Source organism: Odocoileus virginianus, chromosome 20, assembly GCF_023699985.2.
Source record: "Odocoileus virginianus isolate 20LAN1187 ecotype Illinois chromosome 20, Ovbor_1.2, whole genome shotgun sequence".
Lineage (NCBI taxonomy): Eukaryota > Metazoa > Chordata > Mammalia > Artiodactyla > Cervidae > Odocoileus > Odocoileus virginianus.
This window is the reverse complement of record NC_069693.1, coordinates 13104340-13128408: the sequence shown is the minus strand read 5'-3', so window position 1 is coordinate 13128408 and position 24069 is coordinate 13104340. Positions and strand designations below refer to the sequence as shown.

General features: G+C 53.3%; 3 protein-coding genes across 7 annotated transcripts in view; 2 read left to right on the top strand and 1 right to left on the bottom strand.

Annotated features, from left to right (window-relative positions):
* The window catches only part of RYR1 (ryanodine receptor 1), a 122520-nt gene extending 114673 nt beyond the window's left edge, over positions 1-7847 (top strand). For all 3 annotated transcript variants that reach the window (XM_070450923.1, XM_020881657.2, XM_070450922.1), the window contains 11 exons: positions 342-472; positions 1552-1594; positions 3029-3159; positions 3267-3327; positions 3928-4074; positions 4351-4485; positions 6393-6549; positions 6980-7044; positions 7133-7233; positions 7412-7463; positions 7611-7847. In XM_070450923.1, coding sequence (XP_070307024.1) covers positions 342-472; positions 1552-1594; positions 3029-3159; positions 3267-3327; positions 3928-4074; positions 4351-4485; positions 6393-6549; positions 6980-7044; positions 7133-7233; positions 7412-7463; positions 7611-7706 — 1119 coding nt within the window. In that variant the 3' untranslated portion in view covers positions 7707-7847. The remainder of the gene's footprint in view (positions 1-341; positions 473-1551; positions 1595-3028; positions 3160-3266; positions 3328-3927; positions 4075-4350; positions 4486-6392; positions 6550-6979; positions 7045-7132; positions 7234-7411; positions 7464-7610) is intronic.
* Positions 7848-7944: 97 nt separating this feature from the next.
* MAP4K1 (mitogen-activated protein kinase kinase kinase kinase 1) overlaps positions 7945-24069 on the bottom strand; it is a 16502-nt gene continuing 377 nt past the window's right edge. Inside the window, exons 2-31 of one of the 3 annotated variants that reach the window (XM_070450924.1) lie at positions 24011-24068; positions 23809-23899; positions 23033-23097; positions 21493-21548; positions 21355-21402; positions 21165-21207; positions 20987-21059; positions 20244-20375; positions 19778-19840; positions 19586-19667; positions 18772-18888; positions 18479-18557; positions 17694-17752; positions 17577-17608; positions 17455-17499; positions 16652-16694; positions 16072-16234; positions 15904-15986; positions 15289-15373; positions 14057-14133; positions 13895-13955; positions 12853-12961; positions 12707-12765; positions 12422-12525; positions 11876-12050; positions 11548-11610; positions 11282-11371; positions 11121-11191; positions 10425-10480; positions 7945-8121 (exon numbers count right to left, since the gene is read on the bottom strand). In XM_070450924.1, coding sequence (XP_070307025.1) covers positions 8052-8121; positions 10425-10480; positions 11121-11191; positions 11282-11371; positions 11548-11610; positions 11876-12050; positions 12422-12525; positions 12707-12765; positions 12853-12961; positions 13895-13955; positions 14057-14133; positions 15289-15373; positions 15904-15986; positions 16072-16234; positions 16652-16694; positions 17455-17499; positions 17577-17608; positions 17694-17752; positions 18479-18557; positions 18772-18888; positions 19586-19667; positions 19778-19840; positions 20244-20375; positions 20987-21059; positions 21165-21207; positions 21355-21402; positions 21493-21548; positions 23033-23097; positions 23809-23899; positions 24011-24068 — 2352 coding nt within the window. In that variant the 3' untranslated portion in view covers positions 7945-8051. Of the gene's footprint in view, positions 8122-10424; positions 10481-11120; positions 11192-11281; positions 11372-11547; positions 11611-11875; positions 12051-12421; positions 12526-12706; positions 12766-12852; positions 12962-13894; positions 13956-14056; positions 14134-15288; positions 15374-15903; positions 15987-16071; positions 16235-16651; positions 16695-17454; positions 17500-17576; positions 17621-17693; positions 17753-18478; positions 18558-18771; positions 18889-19585; positions 19668-19777; positions 19841-20243; positions 20376-20986; positions 21060-21164; positions 21208-21354; positions 21403-21492; positions 21549-23032; positions 23098-23808; positions 23900-24010; position 24069 lie in introns of all 3 variants that reach the window. The other 2 variants (XM_020881636.2, XM_070450925.1) reach the window with 2 other exon arrangements.
* Positions 12456-24069, top strand: part of EIF3K (eukaryotic translation initiation factor 3 subunit K) — a 26068-nt gene continuing 14454 nt past the window's right edge. Inside the window, exon 1 of the mRNA XM_070450940.1 lies at positions 12456-12537. The gene's annotated coding sequence lies outside the window, so the exon portion shown is untranslated. The remainder of the gene's footprint in view (positions 12538-24069) is intronic.

Sequence of the window (24069 nt, the reverse complement as noted above, 5' to 3'; positions counted from 1 at the left end):
TTCTTTGGGCTTCGAATGTCTGCATGTGTGGTTCCCTCTGCCTGGAAAGCTCTGCCCTGCTTTGATCTCCTCTCACCTGACTGTTTCATTCTTCCTCCTTCCCTTGGGGGGCCACTGGCTGCAGCAGGCACCAGTTCTGGGCCCTCCTGGGTTTTCTCCGAATCCCAGCCCTGACCGATGATCGCGTTTCCCCACCACTACTACCCTGATCACTCTGGGAGCGTGCCTCTGATGCGGGGTCTCATGAAGGCTCCAGCAAGACATCCCGGCTCCTGCTGAGGCTGTGGTCTCCTGACCTAACCCCCGCCCCCCAACTCCATTTACCTCCCTGCACCCTCTAGGTGCCCCTGGTGATCTTTAAGCGGGAGAAGGAACTGGCCCGGAAGCTGGAGTTTGACGGCCTCTATATCACGGAGCAGCCTGAGGACGATGACGTGAAAGGACAGTGGGACCGGCTGGTGCTCAACACTCCGTAAGGGCTCAGCACCCCCTGCAGTGGGTGGGGGAAGCAGAGCTGGGGTGCCACTCCATCCCCAGCCCAGGCCTGGAAAGCCTGGGGTTCCAGGCGCTGCCGCTCCTGACTCATTCTCCCCAAGCCTCCACCTTCCTCTTTGTAATACATACTGATTGCCTGTGCATTGAAGTACCTGTGGGCGTGCTGGTAACACATGGAGATTCCTGGGGCCCCAGCCCAGGAGATTCTGGTTCAGTGAGTCTCCAGAAGCACCCAGGAACCTGCATTTTAAACTCAGTCCTCACGCAGGATTCTCACCAGGTGTCATGAATGGGAAATTGATGAAATCATTTGGGTTTTGAACTGAGCCCAGAGAGGAAATGAGGGTTATGAGGATGATGTGGCGGGACATTGGACCCCCAAAGAGCATTCCCAGCCCATCCCATCCTCCCCAGGTGAAGTCCCATCTTCCGTGTTCATACATCCAGGCTCCATCCCGAGAGGGAGGCATGTCTAAGATAAGAACACCAGGTCAGGACTTCCTTGGCATTCCAGTGGTTAAGACTCCGTGCTTCCAAAGCAGGCAGCACGGGTTCGATCCCAGGTCAGGGAACTAAGATGCCGCATGCTGCGGGAGCCAAAATAAAAAAATCAAAACCTGGTAAATAAAGGGCCAGAAGCATCAAATAAAATTAAATAAAACAGCATTAGAAAGCCCCCTATTCCCTGGATGCCAGGGCAGGGCCAGGCTGCTGGCCCCAACTCCCCCCAACCCCCACCACACACTCTGGCCTCCCCATCTCCCATCTGAGTGCAGTTCAGGTCTTTGTACTTCCCTGATCACCTGGGCTCCACCGATGACAGCAGTGGGGGCTGGGGGTGGGGGCAGGATGTTAAGGTTGACCTTGGACAAGCGTCACCTGGCCTGGGGTCTTTAGAGCCTGATCCTGAGTGAGAGGTCAACTGTCTGGGATCCCCTGTGAGAAAAGCATTGGAATTCCAACCCCACCCCACCCGCACCCCACTCCCTTCCCAATCTGGCTGGTGGCTCCTGTTCCCTCCTCCCCTAACATCTTGTGGCTTCTTTCTCTTGGCAGGTCTTTCCCCAGCAACTACTGGGACAAGTTTGTTAAGCGGAAGGTGAGACGCTGTGAAAGGGGAGGTCCTCCCCAACTGGGTCTCTTGATGCTACCAGCCCATCAGAGCCCAGCCAAGCACTTGCTTTGTGTGCAGCCTTGGGCAAGGGGCTTTGCCTCTCTGAGAAGCACCTCAGTTTGCCCGTCTGGAAATGGGCATGATAATCACCCCCCCACCCCCCTGTAATGACAGGATGCATATGGCAACCTCAGCAGTGCCTGGCACAGAGTAAATACTTCATGAATATTAGTTTGAGGGAGGAGCTAAGGCATCCTGTTTTCAGCACATAGACTCTGGTGCTGGATTGCCTGCTTTTCTCTTTTTTATTAATATTTCATTCACTGATTAATTTGGCTGCGCTGGGTTGTCGCTGCGGCACCTGGGATCTTCGCTGCTATACTCCGGCTTCTGTAGTTGTGGTGTCCAGGCTTAGCTGCTCTGCGGCCTGTGGGAACTGAGTTCCTCTACTCGAGATAGAACCCATGTCCCCTGCATTGGAAGGCAGATTCTTAACCACTGGATCATGAGGGAAGTCTGTTGTCTGCTTTTCCATTCCTAGATGTGTCACCCTTTCTGTGCCTCAATTTCCATCATATTGAGTGAGGTACTAAGAGGGCTGACCCCACTGGGTTGTTGTAAAGATCGTTTGACCTGCTTCATGAACAATATCTGGCACAAAAGAAAACATTAGACAAGGGTTGGCTGTTAGAATCATTCATTCCGTCAACAAAAGTTTATTGAGTAACCTACTAGGTACCTAGTACTAGGAACTGTACTAGGGTTCCTAGCAGTAAACACATCTTGACCCTCAAGTTGGAACGACAGATGAGGAACACATTTATAATGTTCAGATGGTGATAAGTGTTGTAGGAGAGAAAAAGACGGGTGGGGAGTGGGTGGGGGTTGGCCCAGAGAGATTACTCTTTCGTGCAGGGTGGTTAGGAGGTGAGGGAGTGAGGCGGGTGAAAATCTGGTGGAAGTGTGTCCTGGGAGGGGAGAGAATGGCAACTGTAAAGGTCCTGGGGCAGGAATGCGCCTGGTGTGTTTGAGGAGCTGTGGGGAAGCCAGTGTGGCTGGAGCAGAGTGAGTGAGAGGGTGAGCAGGAGGAGACAAATTCATCAGTGATGGGGTCAGGGGGAGTTATATAGGATTATATAGGGTTATATAGGTTATATAGGATTCCTTGCCTACCTGCCTAATTATAATAAATTATCACAATTAATTTGGCTAATGAGCTAACTGGGGGGGGGGGCCTTTATCACTTTTGGACCCTCCCCCTGAGGATCTGAAGAAAGCTCTGGCCCTTCTCCCCAGAAAAATGCACCCCCAACCTCTCACACAAAGTTCAGAATGTCCCCAGACTCCCTCCACCACAGAGCAGACCACCACCTTCCCCGCTCCAGTCGTGTCTGCACGGCCCCATGCTCCCCTATGCAGGTCTTGGACAAGCACGGGGACATCTATGGGCGGGAGCGGATCGCCGAGCTGCTGGGCATGGACCTGGCCACGCTGGAGATCACAGCCCACAACGAGCGCAAGCCTGAGCCACCGCCAGGGCTGCTCACCTGGTGAGCTGGGGAGGACCAGCCCCACCCCCAGGCCGGGGGCAGGCGGGGGAGGTGGCTGTGGTCTGATTCTCCAGCATCTGGCCATCCTTGTTTTCTCTGATCTACAGGCTTATGTCCATCGATGTGAAGTACCAGATCTGGAAGTTCGGGGTCATCTTCACAGACAATGTGAGGAGGGCCCCGTGGGTGGGGGAGGGGCCTACAGGTGAAGGGCACTAGGAGGGTTGGGGGCTCCACCCCCAGGGATCCCTGACCAGGGGCCCACTCCTGAGCTCTGCGCACATCTGATCCGAGGGCATCCTCAGACCTGCCTGAGGCTCCTTACCCTCCAGCACTCTTTTTGCTGTTTTCCTTAATTCGTTTTATTTTATATTTAATCATTTATTTGGCTGCACTGGGTCTTTGCTCACTAGTTGTGGTGGACAAGCTTAGCTGCCCCCATGGCATGTGGAATCTTCCCAGACCAGGGATCAAACCCGTGTCCCCTGCATTGGCAGGCGGATTCTTAACCACTAGAGCACCACAGAAGGCCCAGAACACTCTTGAATTCCCAGACTACATCCTTCTGCAGAGGGTTCCCCAACTCCCCAGGCTTCCCACACCGAGTGCTCCGTTGTTCTAGAGTGGTCCTGATCCTTCAATAATCCCTGGCCAGAGATGGCACCCTGACCACCAGAGCACGCCCAATGCTCTTGAATGTCCCTGGGCCTCCAGAGTGCTCCTTGACCCTCATGCATGCCCGCTGACCCCGGGTTTGTGTGCCCACAGTCTTTCCTGTACCTGGGCTGGTACATGGTGATGTCCCTCCTCGGGCACTACAACAACTTCTTCTTTGCCGCCCACCTCCTGGACATCGCCATGGGGGTCAAGACGCTGCGCACCATCCTCTCCTCCGTCACCCACAACGGGAAGCAGGTGTGGAGAGACCTGCTCGAGTGGAGTGAGCCTGGCAGGGGCCACTTTAGCTGTCCCCTAGGAGCAATAGAGGGTGAAGGCTGGGCAGCTCGGATGAGGGGGGCGCAGGGTTGGGTGAGGAGGGGCAAGGCTGGGCTGGCTGAGCCAGGGTGGATGTGGGTCATGAGACCCCGGCAGGAGGGCCATCTGGGCTGAACTGGGGCAACGATAGAGAAGGTGGGCATGGGGGAGGGGCAAGCCGAGCGTGGAGCTGATCCACCCCCTGCCCACCCCCAGCTGGTGATGACTGTGGGCCTCCTGGCGGTGGTGGTCTACCTGTACACCGTGGTGGCCTTCAACTTCTTCCGCAAGTTCTACAACAAGAGTGAGGATGAGGATGAACCTGACATGAAGTGTGACGACATGATGACGGTGAGCCCCACCCCCTACACTCTTGTACATGTTACCAGCCATCCCTGACCCTTAGTTTTTCCATCTGTAAAGGGGGTCAGTAGTAGAACCTACCTTGGGCTTCCCCTTCTAATGTAGGGGATGTGGGTTCAATTCCTGGTCAGGGAGCTAAGATCCCACATGCCGGAGAGTGCAGCCAAGTTAAAAAAAAAAAAAAGTAATAGAACCTACCTTGCAGACTTATTTCCAGGGTTAAGTCATCTGATCCTTGTGAGGTACTTGGAACACTACTCAATGAATGGTAGCCACTGTTGTAATATTTGAGCTTTTCAAGGTATTATCATTGGAAAGGGGCTCGAGCACAGTGCCTGACTTACAAGCCATGTAATTCGGGGTTGACAGCTCAACCTCCCCACGCTCTGGTGTCATCACCTGTGAAATGGTTGTATAATAATAGAGCCTATATCCCAGGGTTGCTTTTAGGACTCAGTGATGCTCCCTGGTGGTTCAGCGGTAAAGAACCCACCTGCCAATGCAGGAGAGACGGGTTTGATCCCTGGGTCGGGAATATCCTCTGGAGAAGAAAATGGCAACCCACTCCAGTATTCTTGCCTGGGAAACCCCAGGGGCAGAGAAGCCTGGTGGGCTACAGTCCCTGGGGTTGCAAAGAGTTGGACATGACTGAGCACACACCATGCTCCCTGACCATCAAAGACTTAAAAGTTTAGAATAGTGCTTAACAGGTATTAAGGATTCCAGAGATGTGAGCTACTATCATAATTATCTATCAGGAAAAGTTTTATGCCATGCATGTCTCTATTTTCTCTTCTAATAAGTGGTGGTCATCACCCAAATTGAGTTTAACCTACTACAGGCATGGGTCACAATGGAAAGAATCATGCCAGTGCTTTATCTCAGAATGGCCTGTAATCTGGCACTGTGCTCACGGGACCCATCTGGTTCCTCAATCTGATATTTGAGGCCCCACCAGACTTGGTCTTGTCACTCAGCCTTGTTCCCACCAGTCACTGGTCTTAGCTCTTACCCAGGGCAACTGGGTTCTCTCACTGCCTAGAGACATAGAAAAAACAGTGTAAGGTCTTTCCCAAGTCCCAGGCAGACCATGTCCTTCCCTCTGCTCAGAACCTTGTTGTGGTTCCCCAATGCCTTCACCATGGTGTACAAAGCCAGGGGAACCTAGCCTGGCCTGAATCTAACAACAGTCCTTGCCTTTTGCTCTCTGGCTGCCTGGTCCTCCCTCAGTTCCCCTAAGGTCATGTGTTTCCTCCCAACCCAAGCCCTTTGCATCTGACATTCTCTCTACCCACCCTCTCCCTGGCCCTACATACACACGCCTGTTCACTTGATGCCTCATCGTCAACTTAAATGCTGCCTCTTACAGGAAGCCCTCCGTGACCGTTAGTTGGCCCTCATTTCTCTCCCTGCTCTTGCTCACAGGAACTCTATTTCCAGCCTCACTGAACTCTTTTCAGTTCCTCACAGGAGCAAGATGTATTCTTTCCTCCCCAGGGGTGACGAAACATATGTGGTTTTCTCTGCCTGGAACTCTCTCTCCCACCTAACATTTTCTTCACATTTCCAGTTCACACATGTCCTGTCTTCTAGGAAGACTTACCCTATCACCCAGCCGGGATCAGGCTTTCAAAGCTTCGTTTCCTGTGCTTCCCCCATCTTGGCCATCATTACACTGTGCTTTCCTGGCCCTGGGCCCTCCCTCTCACAACCCTGATCATTTCTGGGCTGTCATATCTGATGCCAAGTTTGTGAGCCCTGTGAGAGCAGCGTTCAGGGCTGTCTCAGTCATTGCCATGTGTGCCCTGCCCTAGCCAATCCCGGGCCCTGTAGGTTCTCGGTGAATGTCGAAGACTGAATGCGTGACTCATGTGCTTCTCACCCTGCCCCTGCAGTGTTACCTCTTCCACATGTACGTGGGCGTCCGAGCTGGTGGGGGCATTGGGGACGAGATTGAGGACCCAGCAGGCGATGAATACGAGCTGTACCGGGTGGTCTTCGACATCACCTTCTTCTTCTTCGTCATCGTCATCCTGTTGGCCATCATCCAGGGTCAGTGCTCATCAGGGTCTTGGGAGTGGGGGCTGTGTCCAGAGGCAGGCTAGCTCTTTAGTGTACAAATCCAGGATCTGGTCAGCCTGGATTCATATCCTGGGTCTACCTCCCCCTACTGGGAGACTTTGGGCAAGTGACCTCTCTGAGCCTCAGTTTCTCCATCTATAAGATGAGGATATAAATTATACTAGCCACACAGAGTTGCTGTGAGAATTAAGTTAATTCATAAGTGGTAAATATCTGGCTCATGGTAAGTGCTCAATAAACACTAGGTATTATTATTTTTAGTAAGTGGGGTGAGATTAGGGAGATGGCGGTGCAAGACTCAAAGGCAGGTAGCTAGAAGAGGGGGAAGCCTGAACTAGGTCAGAAGTCAGACACTGACGTGCACCCTGCAACTCCCCGCCGCCCTGCGCGCGCCGCCCAGGTCTGATCATTGACGCTTTTGGCGAGCTCCGAGACCAGCAAGAGCAAGTGAGGGAAGATATGGAGGTAGGTCATGTCGGGGGGCTACCCTGAGGAATTACAGGACCCTGGGGGTTGGACGGACCCTGATTCTTATGTCTCCTGTCACGCACAGACCAAGTGCTTCATCTGTGGTATCGGCAGTGATTACTTTGATACGACACCGCATGGGTTCGAGACCCACACACTGGAGGAGCACAACCTGGCCAATTACATGTGAGTGTGGGCCCGTTGGCCCATCAGGAGGGTGGGGCGTGGCCACCAACAGCGGGGGAGGGGAGGGAGATACTCTTGGCCAGTCTGGTGCGGTGTCCATGTGGGTGGATTCCCAGCCAGCTAATCAGGAGAAAGTAAGGGAAATCGTGACCTGTCTACTGCTGCCTCCCATCCCCAGGTTTTTCCTGATGTATCTGATAAACAAAGATGAGACAGAACACACGGGCCAGGTAAGGGTGTGTTATTGGAAGGACAATGGGCAGGGACATGGTGAATTTTAATATAAGGTCCGTCAGCAGGTGGTAGTGAAAAGCTCATGTCTATATGAAGCATTTGAAGATGTGACCAACCAACTCTTCCCCATCCCCCACCCCTAGGAGTCTTATGTCTGGAAGATGTATCAAGAGAGATGTTGGGATTTCTTCCCGGCCGGCGATTGTTTCCGCAAGCAGTATGAGGATCAGCTTAGCTGAGACAACCCCAGCTGGTCCTTCACCCCCCACCTGAAGTGCCTTATTCTCACAGCAAACCCCATAACCCTCAAACCCCTCCCCCAAGCAGCTTGGGGAGGGGTGACCATGTACTGACAAATAAAGTCTGTGCTACACCCCTGATATCATTGTGTTGGATTGTTGACATTTGGGGGGGGGTGGGCATCCAGGAATTCTGCTCTCCTCTCCTCCCCCCCACCCCAAAATCAAGATGAAAGCAGAGACTGAAGTCATGTTTATTGGGAGACAGGGGCACGCCAGGATCAGGAGTTTGTGTCCGTTGGGGAGGGAGGTGTAGAGACTGGTTCCTAACACCCCCTCGGGGACTCATTCCTGGATGTAGAGGTTGCTGGGGGCAGTGGGATCATCTACTGGGCGTGTCTCCACCACCACAGGCCTGGGGAAGGAAAAGAGAAGTCAGTTCATTCACTCATTTGTTCATTCACTCATTTGCAGAGAAGTCTATAGAGTTTGTTCCAGCATAGTGCTGGGCTAGGGCAGTGGATGAGCAGACATCACCCCTGCCCTCAGGAGACCAACATGAATCAGTGAATTAGAAGATGAGTACAAAGAAGCATGAGGCACACAGCAGGGAAACCTAGCTCAAGGGGTCAGCCAAGGTGTCCCTAAAGAATGGACGGTGGAGCCTGAAAGAAGTTCAGGAGGACACTTGGTGAAAGGGCAGGGAAGAGTGTTCTGGGCAGAGAACAGCCTGGACAAAGGACTTACATGGGAGAGGGCTTGACTGCACAAGTCACGGTCTGTGGGCTGTGACCAGGATTGGGTGTCTATCTTGAGGCCACAGGAAGCTTTTAACCAAGTGGAGAGTGACACGATCAGATCTGGACTTTAAAAGACCCCTCTGACATACTGAAAGATCAAAGAGAGCTTTGAAGGGGCTCTCACTGGCTAAATCTGTGAGTATTTGTGCCTCAAAACAGATAATAATAGTAATAGGTTATAACCCACAGAATACAATGAAAATCAGCTTTCCTGGTGGTCCAGCAGTTAAGAATCTGCTTTGCAATACAAGGGACGCCAGTTTGATCCCTGGCCTAGGAAAATCCCACTTGCCACAGAGCAGCTGAGCTGGCGAGCCCGCAACTACTGAGCCTGAGTGCCTAGAGCCTCTGCTCCACAGCAAGAGAACTCACAACAACGAGAAGCCTACACACTGCAATGAAGAAGAGTGGCCCCTGCTCTCAGCAACTAGAGAAAAGTCTATGCAACAATGAAGATCCGCCACAGCCAAAAACACACAAGTAAATAAATCTTAAAAAAAAATAAAGTGGAGGATCATTTTTTAAAAAAGAATAAAATAAAAATCCTTGAGACTATGCTGAAATACACAATCATATATAGACACATACACACAAATATACATACATACATACATACATACATGGTGGAGAAGGGACAGCTCTCTGCTACGGTAGAATGCCGACTTATAAATGAAGAAGGAATGATAGAAATAGGAAAATCACCATTTAATAGACTCAGGCAAAAATCACCAAGTCATGGTAAAGTTAGGTGAAATAGTAGTTTTACATAGTCTCAAGAAATTACCCAAAAGGATACTTATTTATACAGAGGAAAGAAGAGTAGCATTATAGTCAAGAAAGCTGGCTGATTCCATTTTAACCAAGTGAGTGACCAAAGATAACCTCATCAGTAGCGGGACAAACTGACACGCACTTCCTGATCTGATGCAGTGAGGACACCCCATCACTTCTGCGGTATTCCTGCCCCAAACGTGTAACCTGGAAACCTCAAACCCAACTAAGGGACATTCTGAAAAAACAAATTTCCTGTACTCTTCAAAACTGTCAAGGTCACGAAAAGCACAGAAAGTCTGAAGAATCGTTTCAGGCACAAGACTAAAGAAACATGACTCCAAAATGCAGCCCACAATCCTGGGTGATATCATGGACCAAAAAACAAGTATTATTGTTTGGTTACAAAGAGCATCATTGGAACAACTGGTGAGACTTGAGTGGGTGTGTGAAATTAGAAGATAGTGCTATCTCGGTGCTCTTTTCTTGATTTTGACAGCTGTATTGTGGTTTGTAAGAGTTATGTCTTTGCCTTGATTTAGGAGACATACACTGAAGTATTTTGGGGTAAACTGGCATCATGCTTGCAATTCATGTGCCAATAGAAAAAAAAATTACACATATATGCAAGGCAAGAATAAAGCAAGTGTGGTTAAAAATAATATACAGGGAATCTGGGTGAAGGGGATACAGAATTCTTAAATTTATTTTTGCAACTTCTCTGAGTCTAAATTTGTATGAACATATCAATAAAAAGTTAAAAAAGAATGAAAATTCCACCTCCGGGCTTCCCTGGTGGCTCAGTGGTGAAGAATCTGCGGGAGACACAGATCCAGTCCCTGATCTGGGAAGATCCCATGATGCCATGGGGCAACTAAGCCTGTGCACCGCAACTATTGAGCCTGTGCTCTAGAACCCGGGAGCCGCAACACAGCCAAAGAGAAATAATCTTTTTTGTAACAAAAGAAAATTCCACCTTGGCTGTTCTGTGGGGAATAGACTATAGGAGACAGAGATAGAAGCAGGGAGACCAGGTGAGAGGATGTCCAGGCCAAAGATACAGATGGCTGGGGACACTTCAAGATACCCTCTTTACATCCAAAGTACCCCCCTCCCTGGTCCTTTGTCCTCTTCCCCAAGTTCATACCTGGGGGAGCCAAGCAGACGGAAGGTGAGGGTGGGGTCTCTGAGCTCCTGCAGCAGCTGGGGGGAAAGGTGCTGTATCAGTGTCTAGAAGACTCCTCCCCTCTCACTTAAAGAGAGTAAGGGGCAAGGTCTCTGAACGCCTCAGGTCCAGAAATAATCATTCCTGCTAACACCACTCATCAACTATGTGACCTCAGGCAAGTTACTTAACCTCTCTGCACCTCAGAGCACTAACCTTTGAAATCATAATACCTACCTGATAGGCGATCTCAAAGATTAAGGAGAATACAAAAATGTCAGGGCAGAGCCTGACACATGGTGTTCTGTGAATTAAGCATCATTTTCACTCCATTTTCCATATGAGAAAAGTGAGGCACAGAAAGATTAAGTCATTTGCCTAAAATCATTCAGCTGGATTCCAACCCAGGCAGTCTGGTCCATGCTCTTAACCCACTTGTCTCTATTTCTGACCCCATTTTACAGTTGGGAGCCTGAGGGGGGCTCAGAAAGAAGCAGTCACACAGTGACCCTGGATGAGCTCTGGTCCCAAGAGACACTGGAGCAGAGAAGGGGACCTGTGTGAACTGAGCCTAGAGGAAGCGTCACCTCAGGGAAGGAGTTTGTTCTCCCAATCGATCTGATGAGTGAGATGATTGACGTGGGAGGGGCTTGCGGGTGCTAGGAGGGAGGAGCTTACCTGGTCGGAACCTAGAGCCCACACCTGCACTCCATGCTTCCAGAAGGCCTGGAGCCGACCCCCGACCATAGCTGGGAAGAAAGCAGTGCCTGTTACCCTTGGGTTTCACTTAAGCCTCCAACCTGGACCCCGGACCCCGGAATTATCATTCCGGCACATACCCACGGCCTCCACCGCTTCAGTCATGGGGATCTCTGGAGTTCGAAGCCCCCGGACCGGGGCCCCCTCTGGTGTCACCAGCTTCAGGGACCCTAGAAGGAGGTAGAGAAGGGACTTTAAGAGCAGTAAGCGGGCTTGAGAAGGTTATCGAGGGACCGGACAATACGGACGGGTAAGGACTGGAGGGGCTCAGAGTTTCTGAGAGGTGCGGCGTCTGGGGGTCGGTATCTAGGAACAGTGGAGGCAAGGGAGGGAGGAAGGTTCTTACCGTCCATCAACACCATCACCTTGTCTTCCTCGACCTGAGTCACCTGTACTGGTCCCTTGTGCTCTGCTTGAGAGATCCGGGTTCAGGGACCAATTCTCCCGCATTACGCCTTCCTCCGCTAGGCCCCCCTCTCCATTCCCAAGCAACTGGGCTAAACCCCGCCTATCACAGAATTCCCCATTCCCCGTCATCAATCTCACTGATTATATATACCCAATGTTCTCCCGCCCCGCTCTCGGTTCATCCCCTTTCCCAATTACGCCTCAGGCTAAGCACCGCCCAGCCACTCAGACCCAACCCAACCCGTCCCAGAGCCTGCCCAACTCACCCGTGCTCATCTCGCCCAGCCAGCAGGAGAGCGCGCCGAAGCGCACGGTGTGGAACAGCACCGACTTCGCCGGCCTCCCGGGGCTCACGCCGATGCACACGGAGGGCAGCTCGGAGCCTGGCCCGGTCAGCAGTGCAAACACCGGCAGAGGCGTAGGGAGCGGGAACAGCACCTGCTGCGGGCCGCGCAGGGAGGGGCGGGCTCAGAGGAGGCCGGGGCGGGGTCTTGGAGGACACTGGGCTTGGGGCTTCCGAAGTATTTTCCCTCCCCGCCAAGGATTTCTTGAGCCCTCAGTTTTGGGAGGCACCATCTAGAAACTTCAGGGGGGTGAGGCCTCAGAAGGCTTAGAAAGTGACGGGTGGGGTGAGGGCCGGAGCTTAAGGGTCAGAAACACTCAGGGGAGGAGCCTCCAGGTGGGCGTGGCCTTGGGGAGACCGGGGAGGCCTCGGGGGGAAGCCCAGGTTCGCAGGGCTCGCTGCAGAAGCGCAGAGTGGATGGCCCCAGCCACCCAAACTGACAAAGCCCCCAGCGTCTCAGGCTCCCTACCCGGACCAGCAGGAACTTGTTCATGGGCTGGTACCACTGAAGCAGGACCACGGATGTCTCCAAAGCCCCACACAGGAACGGACCTCCGGAGCTGGCGCCCTCCGCTGTGGAGGCGGGTAAGTAGGGGTCAAGGGTCTCTCCCGCAACCCCTCGCCCCCAAAAGCCACACACCTATCCCCAGGCTCTACTCACCCTGCCTTAACTCTGCAACCCTCTCGGGTGGAGAGGGAGTCCAAGTCCCGCCCTTAGTCCTGCCCCGTGTCTGCCCACCCCTGGGGTTCTCACCCACACAGCACGCCCGGCAGCCTTTGGTGTCCGGGATCTTAGCGGAGACTATGTTCTTCCTGCGACAGAAGGTAGGCATGAATGGGGGCGAGGGACGGCAGGAATGGGGCATTAGAGGGGTCAGTGGTACCACTCGGGGCTGGTACCTTGCTAGTAGCCGGTGGGGGCTAATGTGAGCGATGGGGCTTCCTGCTCTGGCCTCTTTCCGTTCCAGCAGGCCCAGGATGCTATGAGAATACAGGTAGGGGGTCTTTCCTGCAGTGTGTGTGTACATAGGGAAAGCAGGCAGTTATAGGCTACTGCACACTCCCACCCTTCCCTCAGCCCATCACTTGGCCCCATGCCTTTTAAATGCCCAAGTCTTCTAGTCTCAAGCACCTTTATTTACTCATTTTTTCATGCAGCACATTTTTTAAAAAATTTTGTGTGTGTGCCCCATGGCATGTGGTATCTTAGTTCCCTGACCAGGGATTGAACCCATGCCCACTGCTGTGGAAGTGTGGAGCCTTAAACACTGGACCACCAGGAAGTCCCAATGCAACATATTTTAAATGTTCATTATAGGCCAGGCACTGTGCTCAGCTCTGGTGAACAATGGTAAGTAAAATAAATATGTTCCCTACCCTTGTAGCACTTGTGGCCACATGAGAAATGACAGACACTTAACAATCAGATGAAGTTACACATATTACAAAGTTTAAGAAGGAACATCTAGAAATTCTGCAAAAGTTTGTCATCACAGATGTGATATGAATGAGCTCACTCATTCTATTTGGCTCTGGGTCTCCTCATAAATTAGAAATTCTTTTACACAAAGTGTTTATAGAAAAATGACACAAAATTTTAATCCACAACCTGCTCACTCCATTTCAGTAAAGCATGGAACAAGTATTGTCATCTTGTCAACATCAAAGAAAGGTAAAAACTGACTTCTTGTGGAAATTATCTCAAAACTGACTTGAGAGATGGGCACGATTGTGAGCCCCATTTTAAAGATGGGGAAACAGAGGCTTAGGAAGAAGTGTCTTGCCCCAAGTCCCACAGTGAAAAGGTGACTGGAATTTGAACTGTAGGCTCTGAGAAGGGGGAGCCTAACTGTTTTCTCTGTGCCCATCTATTTCCCAAACTCCTGACCTTTGACCCCTTAAGTTCTGGCCCCCGCCCCTCCCACCCAAACCACAGCCAGACCTGAGAGAGACATGAGGACATTGTTGATGGAGTACACCCAGGTAGTCCGGCCAGAAAAAAGCTGCAGGGCAAGGGGGAGACGGCTCCTGTAAGACCCCAGCAACCCCAACTCCAGCCCCCACCCTTGGACCACCCTGACCCACTCCAGGGACTGCCCCTCACCATCTCCAGCGTAGCCTCCTGATCATTTCGGTTCAGGATAAAAATGCCTTCCTCGGCCCCCAGGAGCAGGTGCTGGTCTAGGGGGGCAGACATGATGATGCTAGGACCTCCTTCATCACATGGGACCTCCCAGACCCCCATATGACCCCCAAACACTGATACTCTGCTCCTTCAATTCTCTATTCTCCCCTCACACTGACATTTCCAGCCTTTGTTTTCACAAATCTGAACTCAAACCCTGACCAGTTCCCCTGAGCTGGTCTCATTCTCACCAGCCTCTGACTTCCCCTCTCTGACCATCTATGACCTGCAAGTCCTGACCATCTATCCCCTCAATTCTGACCCCAACATCAGACATGTCTTCCCCAGTAGCTCTCTCAATTCTGTCTTTCTCCCCAGTTCTGGTCCCTGAATGCTAATCCTATCTCAACACTGATCCTCAAATTCAAATACCCTTACATATGACTCTTTCTGTCCAGTGTGACCCCACAAGCTCTAATACTGTTTCCTTAACATTCACCCCTCACTGACTTTGTCTCCACGTCTTTGATCCCCAAATTCTCTCCCTTTCTGCTACATTCTAATCCCTAAAACTCCTGACCCCAAATTGCCAATCCCAGTCTCTCTACCATGAACCTCCAACTGAGGCTGTGTGTGTGTGCACTCAGTCGTGTCTGACTCTTTGAGACCTCATGGACTGTAGCTCACCAGGCTCTTCTGACCATGGGATTTTCCAGGCAAGCATACTGCAATGGGTTGCCATTTCCTTCTCTGGGGCAACTAAGGTTAATGGGGTCCAACTGTCCCAGATCTTATACACCGAACTCGGACCTTTCTGGTTTATCTGACACTCCTTTTTAAAATTCCTATTTTATTTATTTTTTTGTGGCCACACTGTGCAGCATGTGGGATCTTAGTTCCCTGGCCAGGGATGAAACCCATGCCCCCTCTGCAGTGGAAGCACAGAGTCTTAACCACTAGACCCTCAGGGAAGTTCTATATCTGACACTCCTGACCTCCAAACTAATTTCCCTAATCTTCACTCTCAAACTCAGCTTCACTCTATCCAACTTTGATCCCTAAACCCCAGCTGTAACTCCTGGCTCTGCCCCTGCCTCCACTCTGCCACTCCCTACCATATTAAGACCCTTCCCCTCTCCCTGACTTTCTACCTTCCACTAAGGGTCCTCCCCAACCCTGCTACATTCTCCATGACCCTCCTGAGTACTCACCCTTTGTGGAGGGGTGCGTCCAGGCCGCCGTGCTGTGGATCCGGAGGGGGCAGCCATTGAACAACTTGACAAGAAGGGCACATCCCTGGGTGGGCCATGGGGCGTGGGGCAGCAGCAGATCCAGCAAAAGGGAGCAGGGGACAGGAAGGCACAGTGGTTAGGACTCAGAAGCAAGAGTGGCAAGGTTCAAATCCTGCCTCTGCCTGCTCAAAGGTTTATGACCTTGGAAACTGTTTAATCCCTCTGTGCCTCAGTTTCCCCATTTTGAAATGACAGATAGCATCTATCTCTGCAGTAGCTGCAGGATGGCATCCCTGATTCACTGGATGTGAGTTTGAGCAAACTCCAGCAGAGAGCCAAGGACAGGGCAGCCTGGCATGCCACGGGGTCACAAAGAGTCAGACACGACTTAGTGACTGAACAAAACTGCAGTATCTACCTCTATCTGTGCAGGTACACACCACGTAAAGACACGAGATCAGGGGCTGGCACAGAGGCTCTGCTCAACAAATGTCACCTGTCATTATTATTAGTCTTCCCTGACCCACCCCCCACTCCCACCAGGCATCGCCAGCTGCATCCAGAGATATCAATCCTCAGCATCACCAGCCTCACCTTTCTCTTCATCTTTTCCTTCTTGGGGGGCAACAGCGGGGGCTGGTCAGGCTCTCGGGGGGCTGGGTTCCAGAGTGAGGGTTCTGAGAAGGGGAGAGGAAAATCAGCCCCCAAAGCCCCCTGATCCCTGACCAACCCCCACCTTCCCACCCCAGCCTGCCCTGTTACCTGAGTGGGCAGTGAGGTGGGGGCTTCGGGTGGCTGGGGGAGGCCCGAGATTTGGGGTGCGTGGGGGAGGCCCACTGGCACAGCGGACCAGCACCCCCGGGCTCAGTTGGCCATCATCTCCAGCCCCCCCAGGACCCTCATCTGACGGAGAACGGAACTTGGGCTTTGGAGAGAGAGAAGGAGGGTGGGGAATAAATTAGATCAACTCAGAGAGAGGGCACCTTGCCAACCACCTCTGCCAGAACCGACATTAGGTCATGGCTCTGTGATATCTAACCACCCCTCCAACCTTCCCCTCTGAACTATGCCCCAAAATCAACACACTCCAGCTACTAAAGGGGAAGGGTTGGGTGCAGTTGGGTTTCCAAAGACCAGCTACTGACCAGCATCCATTGGGCTAAATATTCTGAGTCCCACCCCTAGGGTCAGGGATGCCATTTCCAGATCCCAGTCATCCCAGTCTCTCAGATCTCAAAGGACCTGGTGTCCCAGACTCCAGCCCAAGAAAGCTTAGTATCCCAGTGTCTATGGGCCCTGGCCTCCTGGCCCCCAGCCCCCCATCTCTGTCCTAGGGCCTTACCTTGGGGGGCAGTGGAGGAGGTGTGTCTTCTGCAGGGGCGGGGCTGGAACACAAAGATGGGGTCAGCAGGCAGGGGGTGTGGGCAACAAGGCCTGGGGAGGGTTGGGGCTGGAGGTCTGAGCTCAGGAGGGTCAGAGGGTAACTCGATCTGGGGATAGAGCTGAGGGCTAAGGGACTGATTACCATGATGATAATGGTACCAGTAACTCTTAGATATCAAGTGCTGACAGTGCATCAAGTCTCTGCAACTTCACACCCGCCTAGGAACACAGACTATACAGTGCTCCCGGGGGTCAGGTTCTCACCTGGTGCACGTGAGTCTATTACAGACGAGAGGTGTGCAATGGACAGGTGGGCCCTGAGGCTGACACAGGCCTGGGGCTGGGGGAGATGGGGGCCTGGGCCACCTGCTGGGGTTGAGGTTGGGTCTGGGGCTGAGGGCCTGACATGGGGGAAGGTTCAGTCTGAGGGTGGGTGAGAAGATGAAGAAAGATGAGGGGGCCCGGGGGTTAAAGGTTAGGGCAGCAGTTGAGGCCTGGGAGTGAGAGGAACATCTGGCAGGAGCTGGGGACTAGAAGGTAGCAGGGCACCCAGGGTTGAGTTGGCTGGGATTGGAGAGGAAGGGAAGGGGAGTTGGAGTTAGAGGTGAAGGAAGGTGGGGATATTGAGGGTCCGGTCAGGACTCAGGGGTCAAGGGTCAGCATTGAGTAGTAGAAGGGAAGCAGGGCTGAGGCTGGGATCAGGGGGTAGGAAGATGGGTTACAGGAAGGCGGGGGCTGGGTGGGGGCCTGCGGAGCTCTTACATGTCCACGTCGTCATAGTCATCATCGGACTCTGATAGGTTCTTCCTGAGAAGGAACAGGTATGAGCCTCGGGTGGTCCCCACACACATCCCTGCCCCACTCCCACCCTGAGGGTCCCTGACCTAGGACTGCTGCTCTTGAAATCTCCAGGGGGCTGTAGGCGAGCCTGCAGGATAGTAAAAGGTCAGCAGTGGCCCAGGGGGAGAGGAGGGCAGCTGGGCAGTCAGGGAGGATCTCACCGTGTCCACCGGGGGCCTGGACTCCATGCCTCTGAGCTTCCTGAACTCCATGTGCCGCCCTGGGGAATGAGGGGGGCGGTCACACAGCCAGCTGGGGATGCGGATTTGGGAACAGAAAGAATAGAAGTGGGGGTGGGCTCTGGGGTCAGGATCTTAGCAGTGGAGTTGTCCCTATAGGGAAGAGATCTTGGTTTACAGGGGTTTCATCTGGGGGCCTCCCAGGTAGCACCAGTGATAAAGAATCCACCTGCTGTTGCAGATGTGGGTTGGATCCCTGAGTTGGGAAGATCCCCTGGAGGAGGACATGGCAACCTGCTCCAGTATTCTTGCCTGGAGAATCCCCATAGACAGAGGAGCCTGGCGGGCTACAGTCCATGGGGTCACAGAGAGTTGGACACGACTGAGCATATACTGCACTTGGGGGTCAGGAATGGAGATCAGGGAGGTGGGGGTTCAAAATGGTTATAGAGTGGTTGCTTTTAGTTTTCATTTGGGGATCAGGGAGCAAAGATTCCTGAGGTCTCTGGGAGTCCTGATGGTTATGGGAAGCCTCATGAGGTCTGTTTGCAGGACGGGGGGGGGGGGGGGGGGGGGGGGGGGGTGTGTCTCCAGAGGCATTTTGTAGATCAGGTGGTGGTGAGGTTCTCTAGGGTCTCCTGCGGAGTCAGATGGTGATGGGGGTCTCTGAGGGTCTATTTGGAAGTGATGAGGGTCTCTAGGGCAATCTGAAGGGGCATCTCCTGGATTATAGAGTCAGGTATCCAGAACGTAGATTCTCTACTCACGACAGCAATCCGCGTCTGGGATCCCCAGAGAGCTGGCCCGATGGGTGGATCGGATCCGCCGAGGGATGACCGGGGGGAGCTGGGCAGAGCGGCAGCTGCATCAGACCCGAGGTCCGCCAGCAGCAGCCACCCTGCGGGTCCAGCCCGGAGTCCTGGGCCCTCCCATAACCCACGTGCCCCCAGGCCCTGTGTCAAGCCACCACCCCATCCTCCCTGGCTCTTTTCTAAGAGAGGCGGCAAGGGGGCGCTCCAGGCAGGGAAACAGGCTGAGCAAAGGCGAGCCGGGCCCTCACCTCAGGCTCCTCGTCTTCAATCTCGCCCACAGGGGCCCCCTTCCCGGGGTTCCTCAGTTTGTCCAGAAGATCTAGGATCAGGCCCCTGCTGAGCCCGGGCTGGGACACCAGCTGATGCTGGGGAGGGGGGGAGGAGGGTGTCAGCAGACGGGGCAGGACGGGAAGGAGGGGGCTGGGATGGGGCTGGAGAAGCATCTAAGAGGAAACTTGGGGGGAAGTTGCCAACAGAGGAAGAAGGCAGGGAATCCTGGGGAGCTGCGACCTGGGGGGACTCTGAGGTGTCTGAAGGGATTAGAAGAATGTGAGGTATTTTGGAGAACTCTACAAGTGTCTCAGAGGGGTCTGGAGTTCCCCTGGAATTCTGGAGCATACCCAGGAATGGGTCCTGAGGCCCTTAAGAATTTATGAGATTTAAGAACTCAGTGTTGGGAACTTTGCTGGCGGTCCAGTCGTTGAGAATCTGCCTGCCAATGCAGGGGACACGAGTTCGATCCCTGGTATGGAAAGACCCCACAAGCCACAGAGCCACAACAACTAAGCCCTTGTGCCCTGGAGCCCGTGCTCCACCCAGTGAGAAGCCCGAGCACTGCAGTGAAGACCCAGCACAGCCAAGAAAAAACAAAAAGGGGGCCTGGGACGCAGTTGAGAGAGTCTTGAGGATCCTGGGGAATTCAGAGGGACTAGCGACTTTGAAAGGGCCATGGGGGTTCCGTGAAATGAAATGATCCACGCTGTAGAGAGCCATGGGAGGCCCTGGGGAATTCCTCACCCTGGGGGTGCGTTTGGGAAGGCTACTCAGGGGAGGGAGGCTTACAGTGAGCATCTTGGTGGCACTGGGTCGCTTCTTGGGGCTCTTAGTGAGGGTGACTTTGACAAAGTTGTGGAAAGCAGCCGACCTTGGGAGGAAGAAGGCGAATTCTGGGGTGAGGGGACCAGAGAACCCCCCATCAGACCGTCGCCCTTGGCCCCGCCCTCCCTCTCCCTCCTCCATGTGCCCCTCCCCTACCATTTTCCTTTATCCTTTAGCCTTGGCGGCTGGTAGCCACTCTTGGTCATGAGGAAGAGAACCCTAGAAGAGAAGGACAGAACATGGGGGTTCAGACTTCCAGTGGCGGCCAGACCTCATGGCTCCAGGGGCCTAATAGCTCTGAGGTCAGCAGGGAACAAAGGGAGGAACAGAATGAGAATGAGGGGTGCATTTCACAAGGCATGGGGTGCCCCTTTGTGGGGACACCAGCAGGCTCAGGGGGAGCCTCAAGATGGGGCTCCCTAAGTTGGGGCCCCTCCTGTGGAGGGATGGAGAAAAGGCTTTCTGGGTTGAGGGGATCCTGAGGGTTTCAGATTGGGCTTAGAGTAAGGGGGTGTCTCCTCCAGGCGGTCTTGAGGTGGAGAAACAGGCTGGGGGGGGTGGTGTTCAGGGTCAGAGTTGAGTGGGGTCTCCGGGACCACGGGGACTTGCCACATCTGCCTACCTGAGAGGGTGCACATCAAAGAGGGGTGGCTGGAGCTCGGCTAATTCGATGGCTGTGATGCCCAGGGACCAGATGTCACACAGTTCATTGTAACCCCCCTTCAGGGCCACAGCTGCCACTTCCGGAGCCATCCTAGGGGCAGAGACCCTCAGAGAACCAAAGGGAGACAACAAGAGGGGAAGGGGAGACAGAGGAGACTGGGGCAGGCATGCAGAGAGCCAGATGCAGAGAGAAACATACAGATGGAGAGAGAGAGAAACATACAGATGGAGAGAGACAGAAATAGACTTCCCTGCTGGGCCAATGGCCAAGGTGCCACGCTCCCAGTGCAGGGGGGCTGGGTTCGATCCCTGGTCAGGGAACTAGATCCCACATGCTGCAACTAAGACCCAGCATAACCAAATAAATATTTTAAAAAAAAAAGATGGAGAGAGATAAAGGCAGAGAGATAGAGACAGGCTGGAAGATGGAGACTAAGAGATAGTGAGACAAACATGGACAGATATGGACAGACAGACAGACCAGGATAAAAATCAACACAAGCGCTGGGAGGAGAGGGTGGAGGATGCACAGAGAGACCTAGGTAAATAGAAAACTCCAAAAGACCCCAAGAGCAGATAGACTGTTTACCAGAGAAAGGTAAAGGTGGGCAAAAAAGCCAGGGCGGAGATTCCCAGAGATCTGAGCTGGTTAAAGCCATGCCAGCCCACACCACACCTAGGTGCCAGCCAGGCATCCCTCACCAGTAGGGCGTCCCAATGAAAGAGAGGCGTCGAGCCAGCGTTGCCCCGATCTGGGCCGAGATACCAAAGTCAGCTGGAGACAGAAGGAGAGACATGGTGACCTGGGGTCCCCTGTCCCCTCGGTCCCCCCTCAGGCCCTCAGCCAGCCCCTCTCCCCATTCCCACCAGCCACACTCACCCAGTCTGACCTCCCCAGCATCGTTGATGAGGATGTTGGCTCCCTGGGGAAAAGGGAGGGATTAGAGGCTGTCAGAGATACCCCTAAGTCCAAAGCTGCTGACACTCCCTGGCCCCACGACACCCTGACCCTCCTGACTCCTGTCTCCTGGGTCCCCCACCCACCAAGGCTACCTCTGCCCCTAGATCACCTTGATGTCCCGGTGGATCTTCTTCTGTGAGTGCAGATAGGCCAGTCCCTGGGGAGGAAGGCCGAAGTGCGGGCTGTGAGCGTCCAGAGGCAGGAGCAGGGCCCTGCCCCAGCCCAAGCCCAGAGAGCATCCCCTTACCTGGAGCACTTCCCGGCAGACGTAGCTGATCTGGAGCTCTGACAGGGAGCCTGTCACTGCAGAGGTCACCCAGGCACTGTGTTGGGTGCAGGCCAGACCCCTGGCCACCACCCACACCAGCTGAGAGGGTACCACGCAGGGAGGGGAGAACTGGGATGGGACAGGTGGGAGGAGGAGGCAGAAAGGCAGTCAGCAACAGAGAGAGGCAGCGGTGCGGGAACCAGAGAGATTCATTCCACGTGATTATTTGCTGCATGTCTACTGTGTGCCAGCCACTGTGGCAGGCAGCGGGGATACAGCTGTGGACAAAAGAGGCAGAGAGCCCTGCCCGCGTGGAGAGAATTTTCTAGAGCAGGAGATGGATGGCAGATAAGATAAACAGGTAAGATATACAAGACACCAATAAATAGTAAGAAGAAAAATTAAACAAGAAAAGATAACAGGAAACATGTGTGGGAAGGAGTATGACATTTTACACAGGTTGATCCGCGAAGGTGACCCCGAGAAGGCAGCGGGGGTGGAGATGGGGAGCAGTCCCACTCGGAAAGGGAAAGGCAAGTGCAAAGGCCCAGAGGCAGGGGAGTGCCCGGTGGGGCTGGAAAGCAGTGAAGTGGGTGGAGAAGAGGTGAGGTGCGTCAGACTGGGATTGCCAGTGGGGGGTCAGACTCGTGGGAGGTGTTGAGAAATTTGGGCTTCGTTTTGGGGGGAGATGGAAGGCATGGGACAGCTCTGAGTGATGTCACTCTGTAGAACGAGGAAAGGCAGAGAGAGATGGGAAGAGACATAGAGAATCAGGAACAGACCCGAGCTGAGGCAGAGAAAGACAGACGTGGTCAGAGACATCCAAAACTGGGAAAACAGACACATTGAGAAAGAGAGACACAGAGGGGTGAGGAGAATACACCAGAGAGAGACAGCAGACTGAAGGGGTCAGAGGCTAGGTCTGACGGGCTGGTGGGGTGAGTCACTTCCTCTCTGCGGGCCTCAGTTTCCCCCACCCGCCCTGAGGACTTCTTCATGAAGTCATTCCTTTCCTGACATTTGAGGTCTAGGGCTGGACGGAGACTGGGAGATGGTCAAAGATAGAGGTGCACATCAGAAATCTGATCAAGGCCCATTCTCCCCCCACCCTCCAATGCTCCAAGACAGTGAAAAGCAGGCTGAGTGAATCAGAAATGCATTCACTCATTAAATGAACAGATGGGCACCGACGATGAGCTAGAAATGCAGAAATACTCAAAGGCATGAATAGACCTTTGCGAGAAAATGCAGGCACAGGGGGAAGACGGGGCAGGGAAAGTAGAGGGGAGCATTGCAGAAAAATCAGACCTGGACTCTCAGATCCTGAAGGATATAGGGTTCAGGGCCCGCTTGGGTACCACAGTCTCCCCAGCATCTTCCAGGCCAGGCCTGGTCCAGAAGAAGGGTTGTGTGTGAAACATAGACCAGAAAGACAGTCCCCGGAGACACAAGGATAGAGGGACAGGACAGGTGGATTGGAGGGCCAAGGGCTGCCTGATCTCCTTGCCCTGCCACTCACCTTGGTAGATGTCCTGGAGAGAACCAGCACCACAGAATTCCATGCAGATCCAGAGTTTCTGCAGCCTACAACAGTTCAAGAGCAATAATAATAACAGCAGTAATAAATCATTATTTATAGGAAAGTTCCTGGCTCACTGTCCATCCTATCCTAGTTTAACAAGAACTTGAATATAAGAGCTGTCATCTCTCTATTGCCTACCAGAGTGAAATCATCCCATTTTACAGATGGGGAGGTTGAGGCTCAGAGAAGAAAATATATGTTTAGGGTCAACTGGACCAAACCCAGGTCCCCGGGCTCCTACCATGACATTCTCTGTTGTCCCATGTTAACCTAGGAGACAGGGCAAAGACTTCACAGGTTGTGGAAGTTCAGAGGGGACAGAGGAGCCCAGGATGCCAGGTCTGGCGGGCAGAGATCATTCCTGGGGCATCTGGGATATTCAAGGGTCAGGTAAATTAGGGGTTCATATTAAAGGAACAGAAAGTGAAACTGGGGGACCTGCAAGTCAGGACGATGATCAGTTTTAGGGGGACTTGGTTTCACATTTGGTTACCAAGAAGGGATCAATTTGGTGAGAAATGGTAGTTATTGGAGATGAGATTTGGAGGTGCTCTGATCAAACAAGTGGGACTTCGGGTTGGGGATCAAGTTAGGAGGCCCCAGTTAAAAATGGAGGTCCAGGATTAGAGGTTAGGCTGGGCGGGTGCTGGTCAGGAATGGGAGTTGAGGGCAGGGGCTGGGCTGGGGGGCAGGGCAGGTCTGCAGCTCATCACCAGAGGTAACTCCCATGGTAGGCCACGATGTTGGCGTGCCGACAAGTTTTCAAGATGAGGATTTCCTTCTGAAGGGTGGAAACATCATCGTCTGCGAGGAGGGGCAGAAGAGAAAAGGCTACTGCAGGGAGGGAGAATGGGGGAGATCCCAGGGTCCCAGGAGGTGGGGGTAGGGGAAGGAGTGCCTGGGTCCTGTCCTCACCAGGCTCCATCTTCACCATCTTCAGTGCCACCAGGTCCCCTGTCACCTTCTCTCGAGCC